Below are 9,422 nucleotides of genomic sequence, written 5' to 3' on the forward strand. Positions count from 1 at the left end.
CGACAGTCGTAAGAGAAAATCGTACCGTCTAAATCGCCCTTCACTACAGTTTTTCCGAGACTTAGTAGCGCGCGCTATGATAGCCTGCCACACGTCAGTATTTGTCGCGCGTGCAAAAATGACGCAAGTAACCTCAAGAAGTAACAAAAACCACTTCAGCACTTGAAAGGCATCAAATCTCTTGGGTAGATGTAGCGATAGTTTCAAAACTCCGTTCAAACATGCAATCAAGCCTAGGGCCAAAAAAATATGGCAAAAAAGTTTGATAAACATCCGGTAAAAGAGCTGTAATTTACTGTTGCTTTCTCGCACGCGATACATGGCGTTACATGAGCGCACGCTTAAATAAAGGGCATGCGCAATTCAATTCTCGTCCGAGGTTGTAAACACCTGTCTTTGATCGAGGATTGCACGAAAACTTACCGTACAACTTATGAAGAAATTTTCAGTTGATTTGTTGGGGTGAATCACGTTTGGAGTCAAAATTTTTAAAAAATCTGTAAAACAGATTTTGAGCTATTTTTGATTTCATATTCTCTTAGTTTGCACAAAAACTGTCTTACAGATTTTTATTTTACTTTGCATGAATGTTAAATCAGACCCAATTTCTTATTCCTGAAATTTTGAGGTGGGGTCATGCGGGTAGAATTTGAGAAAAAAGGTGACTTAACCTACTAGTGCCCAGTCTCTCATTTTGGCTATTTGTTGATGTTTAATTGTTCAAAATCCACATAGAATCGTAAAAGACTTAAGCAAACAGTAAATAGTGAAGGGAAAAACAGCTTGGAACCTTTTTCAAAAGAGTTAAAAGTTTTGCCCTTATACTCCATTAAAACTGTAGTAAGCCACCTTAAATCGTTCTTGCATACCTAACAATATTTTGTGATGCCTATTGCTTGTACATAACCTTTTAACCTTTCTCGGTCTTTTCCATTTTCTTTTAGCTATACCTCTACATTATTTTCGAGCTTTTTGTCCTTTTTAAGGAAAGTTAGTTAACTTTCTAATTGCCAAGATGTTTTACCTGTGATTAGTGGTGATGATAAGTAGCATTCAGTAAAGTTTTGTGTAAGAAGAAGAAAAAGAACAAGAATAAAGGAAATCACTGCTTTGCTTTAGTCACTCTGTTTATTTACAACCAATGTACCACAGCAAATGTCACTCGATGTAATCCCGCCTTAAATGTGTTTTAAAAAAGTCGAACGCTGACATGATACATTAATTCATAGAACCATCAATTCTCATTCGAGAGATAACGTACAACTTCATGGAATGCGTTAATTTCTTTACAAAATACACGCGCGAGGAAATTACTTAAACGACGCCAAGTACTATTTACAAGTAAAAATTCCTTGCAGAAAATTTGTCAATAGATTTACCAGGTGAACCCTAAGCGCTTCATGCTGTCAGCCGGATGACCGTAAATTTTGGTGTGTGCACCTTGAACCGTGCCATTGGAGTAATTAGGAAGTTGAACGCCTGTTCCATCACAAACAAGAAAGCTTGGTCGAAGTCCCTGTTTTCCTTCATATTTGGGGCCTCTACCGCCGCCGGGCCCTTCCTGTGCGGCCTTGATTAGTGGATACGGATTACGACCGTGTTGTTTGGCCTCAGAAATGACCTTGTTGGCGTATTCCTGGAATTGCACCTCTTCGGCCCTGAGAAGTTCCCCGTTACGTTTATCCAGGTCTAGTTCTGCTGCTCTGTTCTGGTGTTTTCGATCCTTTAATTCACCCTGTGAGTAAAACAGTTAAGAAGTGACAATTATGCCACAGGCATCCCACCCGACCGGAGCTCAAATGCGTCACCAGTCAGTTGAGAGCACGTGATCAAGGAGTACTTTCCTGTGGTACTGTTGACTGCGCTTAAAAGGTGCTTGCTTACTTTTGAGAGTGTGTACAGTGTATGTAATATTCCTTGAAGTAAAAAGCTTTCAGATTAAGAACCCCTCTCTTACAAGCTCGGGGCGGGAACGGGGCTTATTTAAAAGATCAGGCCCCAGTTGTTCAAAGATCGGATAATTTTATCCAATGGACAAGTCGCTACGCAGCAGATAAAAAGAGTCAAAGAATTCCCCTACAGCCCTACAGTTTGTGAATAGAGTAGAAGCGTACGTCTAATTTAAGTATGGGATTGTGCGAAAAACTTGCCAAAAGCGTTGATTGGAGTACATTTGTACCACTGGATAGTGACCTATCCACTGGATAAAGTTATCCGCTCTTTAAACAACTGGTGTTAGATCTTTTAAATAAGCCCCGTCCCCTTTTCTTTGAAGCTCCCTCTTCCATAAATGTTTGAAGACACTCCAACACGCATGCGCACCAATGTCAAAACTCATCAGCCAGTTTGTGCGCAAGAAAACATGCTATTCAATGTACAGAAGTATTATTGACGGTTCTTATACTAGAGGACGCATTATGAGTCTGGACGAAACTTGGTCAAACATTCGTTGTTCGTCTGGTTATGCGTCTCTTGTATAAAGACGGGCACAAGACTAACTCCCACTTCTTGAGGTCTGAAAGTAAATAAACCAACCCATTGTGGGGGGGGGGGGGGGGAGGGGGTGGGAGGGATAAAGCTTACATGGTATTCAACAGAGGCTATCAGTTTAATTCTGTCTACTTCACTGTTAAGCTTGGTGTTTGAACTTTAGTCTACAGTCTACTTACAATCTGCTGTGTTTGGAATTCTTTGAGTTTCTTGCATTCATTCAGTTGGACTACTTTCTTTTCTTCTTGCTTCATGTGGTACTAAAGGAAAACGAGACATTTTAAAAACAAGTCAGAGATGGAATTAAATAATTCTGCAAGCAAAGAGAAATGTAAGTTCATCTGTTTGCCGTTTGCACAAGCGCTCTTGGCGATGTGAAATTGGCGCACAATCACCGGTAGTTTTTAACAGGCAATTTGAAATCAACCTTAAAATCACCGAAAAAACGAGTAGAGTTCTAGGCCAATTGCTCAACACGTATTAGTGAAAACTACACTGACTTCTTCTCAGAGCAATTTTATTTTTAAAAGTTAATAAACCTACTTATAATCGTGGATTGGCGGTAATGAGCTTTTGAGCAACAGAAGATTGCTTGGTTGCATTAGCAATGTACAGAAACTTTAACTGGCTTCTGTAGTTCGAGTTTGTGGTTGGACGCACGTGAAAATTGTTCCTATACTGAGCATGCATTGACTGAAAACGACCACTAGTTGATAAACTCAGACACTGTAATTGTCAATACACTGTTATTCAACATACCAGCTTGTCGGATTCAACTCTCTTTCGAAGTATTTCGCGGTCTCTGTTAGCTTCTTCATTTGCAAGGCGATCATTTTCTTTCATCTGCAATACAAAAAAGATTTGCTGCTTTGAGCTATGGAATAAAAGGGTGGGGTAATGAACATTATAACGAATGGATGGAAGGAAGGAAAGAAAGAAAGGAACGAAGAAATCAATATAATAATGAACGAGTGAACAAAGATAGGGATAGATAAAACAATGACAATACTGTATATTTAACGAAAAAGTTGATGTAATAATGAAGATAGGTAGGAAGGAAGGAGGGATGGTACACCAGCTACAGTAGATAGATAGGATGGAGGGTGGATGACAGACAGGATGGTACATTGAAGGGGGAATGCAGGTAGGCAGAAGTAAGCTATTGGTACATGTAGTAAGATAATTGTAAGATAATTCTTCCATGAAGGAAAAACTGACTCTAGATACAAGACGAGATTATGGATTTATAGATTTTAACTGAACTATAAGGAGAGCAGTGTGATTCACTGAAATTAAGACGAGTACTTTACCATGTGTATCCTATGTTCGTGAATTTCCTTTTGGACCTTCATGTCCGATTCATATTTTTCCCTTTCTTCCTCCTGGAGACACAAAAAAAAAGAAGATAAAAAAAATTACTTCAAACCTCAAAGAACGAGGGTAGTTACCAAATACAACATGGCAATTAACAGGAAAAATAAAATCAATATATTAGTGAGAATAAGAATCGCGTTTGTGGCAAATGGCAAACGGCAAATTCACGCTTACGTTTTCTCGAAAAAAATTAGTACCTAGATAGGAATTGTGCAAAACAATTCTTGCCTTAAATATGTTAGCACAATCCTACTCAACTTTACTGAGAAACTAAAAACGGCGAGCAGCCTAAATGCAGGGTAAACATGGTCACAAGCTCTATTCATTGTGCAGTTGTGAAAATATCCATACTCCCCCCACGGAAGGGTTTTTTGGTTTTGAATCCCCCTCCCTGGGTAATTCCAGTTTAGCTTCATACTTTGCTTCTAAAATTTTGGCTTTTAAGACCCCCTCCCCCTAGGAATTTCCAAAGACCTTCCATGGGGTGGGTACGGATTTTTTCTGAAACTGCACATTTCAGATTTATGAGTACATTGCAATGCAGAAAACGACGACATGAAAACAAAACAAAACAACAAACAAACAAAAAACCCAGTTCACCTCGCGTTTTCTCTCCCGTTCTGCAACAGCCTTGGCTATCCTATCATCTTCATCATCAACTTGTTGCTGTTTCTGGTTGGCTAGCTTCTTCCTCATACGCTCAGTGTGATTTTGGAAGGCACTGCCATCAGAACAAGGTGGACATTTTACAATATGACTGTGACAACGGTGACGATGACTGACTATTGGGATTATTGCGACTACATGTACTGTGTATCTTTTGGACAGAATATATGCAGAAAATTCCCACACAGAAAAGGTTGATTCTGCTTCAGTAAATCGAAACCTCTTTCTAAAGAGCGCAACTGCCCAATCCCCCCAAACTTTCCCAACAATACACTGTATTGCAAGTCTGCCTTTTCCGAGTAGGACACCTTAAACCATTGCCACGGGACACCATTCCCGTTCCACTTGAAAGGAAAGCAATTCTAAAAGTACAAATTTTGAACAAACCAAAACCCTCTCCAAACGAATGCAATTCTGTCTGTTCCAAGTTAAACTTGATCACAGTTTTACGCACACTTACTCAAACAATTCTGTTTCCTTTGATTTTCGCATCTTTGCCATTTTCTGCAGAATAAAATAATTACATGAGGGTGAGCTGAAGTGTCATTCCCTTTGCAACTGACTGACTCCCATATCCATACACAAGAAAAGAAAAACACCACAGACTTTAATGACGATACTGAACCTTTTTAGCCTGAGCAAACTGTCTGATCTCCTCCTCTTCCTCCTCTATTTTCTTCTGCTCCAACTGCCGTCTTGCCTGGACATCAAGAAAAAAGGACATGTTTGCATTTCATTAGAAAATGAGACAACAGAAAACTTATGCAGTGGCATTCTATCCTATCTAATACTAGTAAATTAATTACAAAAAAAAAACCTTGTAGATACATAATACTGTAGGTGTTGTAATATAAGCATTTAACTAAGTTTATTAGTTAACTAAGCATGTAATAATTGTAAGTAGTTTTGTGTTGCTAATAAAGTGCTCATTAAAAAAAAAAAGTGGCATTCTATCCAAAGCGAAACTTGTTTTTGTCTAATTTACTAAAAAATAATCAAATTGTAACTGAGGGGTGGTCTGCAATCGCTAAAACAACTAAAATGAAAAACAAACAAAAAATGCCTTTTACACACTGTTATGTAGAGCTAAAATGGATGTAAAATGGAAAGAAAAAAAAAAACTGAAAACACTTTGAGTCTAGGTTGCCTCACGCCCAGAGCCCCCCACGAAACTTGCGATAATTTACAAGTGATCTAGCTAGGCTAAGTGACCTCATTTAACCAGTGTTGAATGCATATCTAACAAAACGTTATTTTACATACTTCTCTATCAGCAAGCTGCCTCTGATGTTCCTCCATGATAGCTTGTTTATCCTTGGGAAAAATAAATTGCAAAGAAGAAACAAAACAGATTAGATAAGCAGGTCTCATCTAAGTGAAACAGGCATCAGGGAATAGTCATACCAAGTGAATAAGGCTTATTTTTACATACTGTACATGTAGAATCACTGTAATGACCTGTTTTATCAAAGGAACAAAGCAAGTCAATGTGTAAAAGCAAGATTAATAACGTACTATGCAAAAATATGGTTCACCAGCAAGTACACAAAGCCCGATATCCTGCAAGTGACTGGGGTCTGAGTCCTCACCGGTGAACCATATTTTCACATAGTATGCTATACTTTGCTTATACACGTTAACTCATCTCAGTGACTCACATACAACAAAGTACTGTTATTTTAAACAAACCTTTCTTCGCTGTTCTTCAATTGCTAGTTTAGCAGCTTCGTACATGTCCACCTGCTGCTTGATGTTTTTGCCTTCTTCCACGTCAACTTCTTTGGCTTTCTTGGACTCCTCAACATGATCAAGAATTCTACAAAAGCAATTAAAATAAAGTTGAAAATTACAACAGAACAATTCCTTTAACCACCATTAAGTGCACACCACAAAAGCTACCCAAACCAACTTCAGTTAGCAGTATGCAGGATGTTTGTCACATGAACCTATGTTTGTAGTAGTTCAATGTCTTAATGGCTCCAGAGTCTCATGTAGCCCAGTGGTAAAGCATCTGTACTAGTGATTGGAAGGTTGAAGTATTGATTCCTGTTTGGAGGACTTATCTAGTAAATTTTCTTTTCCAAAGCATGCCTGTGTGACTCAGTGACTGTGTAAAATGTACAGTATATACTTACTGTAGGGTTTGGAAATCTGCCACCGCTCTTCTCTCATTGTACCTCCTCAGTGCTCTTTTCTGATCCTCCATAATGGCCTCTTCACGTTGCTAGAGGTAGAAAAAGTGAACTGCCATATAAGGACGATGCCTTCTTATACAGAGATATTTTTGTGTGGTTTAATTGTGACTATGTGTGTAAAACAGAATGATCATAACAAGGGCTATTGAAAATTATACAAAAAGAAAATTGGAGTAATCACATACATGTACTTTTTCAGAGGACCTAACTAAGTAAGAATTAAATTCTAAAATTAAGCTTTAAAAATATACATAACAATGTTTAGAATTTTTTTCCAAAATGAAGGTTGGTTATAACAATTTTATACATACAGTACACTACAAATAGTAGGCTACATTTATATGGCGAGGTATCAATCCAAAGGATGGCAAAAAATAAGCAGAAACTCCTTCACAATTTTTGTTTATTGTCTGTGAAAAGGGTAGAGATGGTACATGAAAAGGGTAAAAGGGTGAACATTTGGGCAGCTTGTCCCCTTGTGAACCTTTATTGGGTGCAATGTTCCTCTAACTCCACTCCCCCTTCTCCACTGGGCACAATCCTTAAAGCGCTTAATAGGGGACCCATGGACTCCTTAGACCCTTCTCCAAAATGGCGGCTGAAAATTCAAATAAGTTGAAATTAAAAATGATACCAGCACTAGAAAGAGCACTTTTACTTCAGTAACCCTGCAAAGTTTCAGCATATAAGATGTAATATCAGCTGAGAAAATGTAAGTTGAAAAATGAAAAAATTTCAGACGTTCGTATGACTGGGGGTATGACGTATACCCCCAACTTTGTAAGGTTACCAAAGTAAGGGTGCTCTTTCCAGTGCCGGTATCAGTTTTTCATTCAGTTCAATTTTAACTCATTCAAATCTGTTGCCGCCATTTTGGAGAAGGGTCTATTATTAAACAATGTATGAACTTATCCCTGGTATTTGGATTATTACCCTTTGCTGCAGTCTCAGAAGATGTTCTTCTCGAATCTTTTCAGCATCAAGCTTGCCATTCTTCATCTCAATCTGGGCATCTCTCTCCTTGAGAACCTCGGTCAGAAGCAAAGCACCCTAGGAAATAGAAAGAGATAAATATTAAATTGACATCACACAGATAAAGGAAAATACTCAGGGCCCAGTTGCTCAAAGCATGGTTAGCGCTAACCCGCGTTAAATGCCATGACAACCTATAGGTTTTAATACCTCTTAACCAATGGTTAGCGCTAACCATGCTTCGAGCAACTCAGCCCAGAACTTTAGCGTGCATTTATGTACCAATTATTATTTCAAACAGGCAATCTTTCTCTCTGTAACACAATTTCATAGTGACTTACATGGAATGTCTTCACTCTGTCAGTCTGGTAATATTGAAGGGTCTTCGCTCTTTCAATGGCCTCTTTTCTCTTTTGTACTTGGTGTTTAGCTTCTTCTTTGTCAACTTTAACTCTTTCCTCCTATACAGTTGTACAGCATATACAGTAGTTATTAATAATTATAACGGGATATTATTGAGCTGTATTTCGATGCAGAGTAATTCTCCAGTATAAAAGTTGAAAATTGATATGGTAAATGTAGTTACAAAAAATATTAAACATCCAGTTATAATTAAAATAACTTCTGACCTCTTCTTTCTCCTCTCTTATTTTTCGAGCTTGTAGTTTCTTCAATCGCTGCCCCTGCAAAAACAAGTTATGAAAATTATGATAATAGATGGTATTGTGAGTGATTCAGCTTACCTTTAAAAGCTGATAACTTCCTATTGAGTAAGAGCTTTTACGAAACGACTAGTATTAAATAAAAAAAATCGCTGCAGCCATTTAAGACTTTACCATTAAGCTTATATTTTTCTCAATTTCGGCCATCTTGCTCCGATCTTTCTCAACATGAATAACTTTTAAACTAAGAGCGATTTGAGGAGATGAATGGGGACGGATAAATGGTACAAGAAAACTAAGGAACAAGTCCAACCTCTATGGTGTTTTCCCAATGTTTGACTGAATCTTTCGAGAGAGTGTGAAGCTCTTCCCTTTCTTTCATCTTCGCTTGCAATCGCATTTTCTCCTCGTTGTATCCAGAAAGGCTGTTTTGAATTCGCCTCCACGCATCAGGCTGAAGAACGGTTACCTGTGTTGAGATCATCACACCATGGTTAGGATATAACGATTAGTGAGCGAGAATAAAAAGGAAGAAAGTTGTGTGTTCTGTCGCGAGGCGAGTTTACATACCTCTCGAGGATCAACTCCTGCAGGAATGACACTTAGCACATTTCCGCCCAATTCTACGCGACCAAAAGAAAGGATAGTTGTTAAACCCTGGAAGGAGACCTAAAAATAGGCGCTAATCGCAAGAAATTACCTCTTGTTTTACCCTCTCGTCGGCCATGTATGATTCGCGACGCCATCTTAGTTTGCAATTGCTTCTTTGCGCTCGAGTTTGCCTTTGTTTCTAAGGCAACTTCGCGTCAACATGAAGGGACTGGGTCGAGATCGGTTTTGCTCGAGCGGAAGCTCGAGCGTTAACCGGAAGACTGGGTAAGAATTTGTTGCTACATCTGTATCCTTTCCTCAAATTTTCACACACGAAGTATAAATCACACTTCATATTTTTTAAGATAGAAAAAGAAGTTACATAAAAAGTGCGAGATTCGAACCCGTGTCGTCGGATCACCAGATGGTGACCAAAGCCAATAGACTACAGAGGACTCTATAGTCTAAAGGA

The 9,422-nt window shown here is 38.6% G+C and overlaps 1 protein-coding gene across 1 annotated transcript; it reads right to left on the reverse strand.

Annotated features, from left to right (window-relative positions):
* Positions 1-1,109: 1,109 nt before the first annotated feature.
* Positions 1,110-9,146, reverse strand: LOC146490140 (cilia- and flagella- associated protein 210-like). The gene is made up of 16 exons (XM_085105115.1): positions 9,060-9,146; positions 8,930-8,982; positions 8,673-8,828; positions 8,327-8,380; positions 8,039-8,158; positions 7,659-7,775; positions 6,666-6,754; positions 6,220-6,346; positions 5,794-5,844; positions 5,156-5,230; positions 4,991-5,034; positions 4,465-4,585; positions 3,801-3,872; positions 3,250-3,333; positions 2,670-2,750; positions 1,110-1,735 (listed from the first exon to the last, which is right to left on the reverse strand). The coding sequence occupies exons 1-16, from the start codon at positions 9,103-9,105 to the stop codon at positions 1,376-1,378; spliced, it is 1,650 nt and encodes a 549-aa protein (XP_084961241.1). The 5' UTR covers positions 9,106-9,146; the 3' UTR covers positions 1,110-1,375.
* Between the last annotated feature and the right edge of the window lie 276 nt (positions 9,147-9,422).

Source organism: Pavona decussata, unplaced genomic scaffold (assembly GCF_977016875.1).
Source record: "Pavona decussata unplaced genomic scaffold, jaPavDecu1.1 SCAFFOLD_1, whole genome shotgun sequence".
NCBI lineage: Eukaryota > Metazoa > Cnidaria > Anthozoa > Scleractinia > Agariciidae > Pavona > Pavona decussata.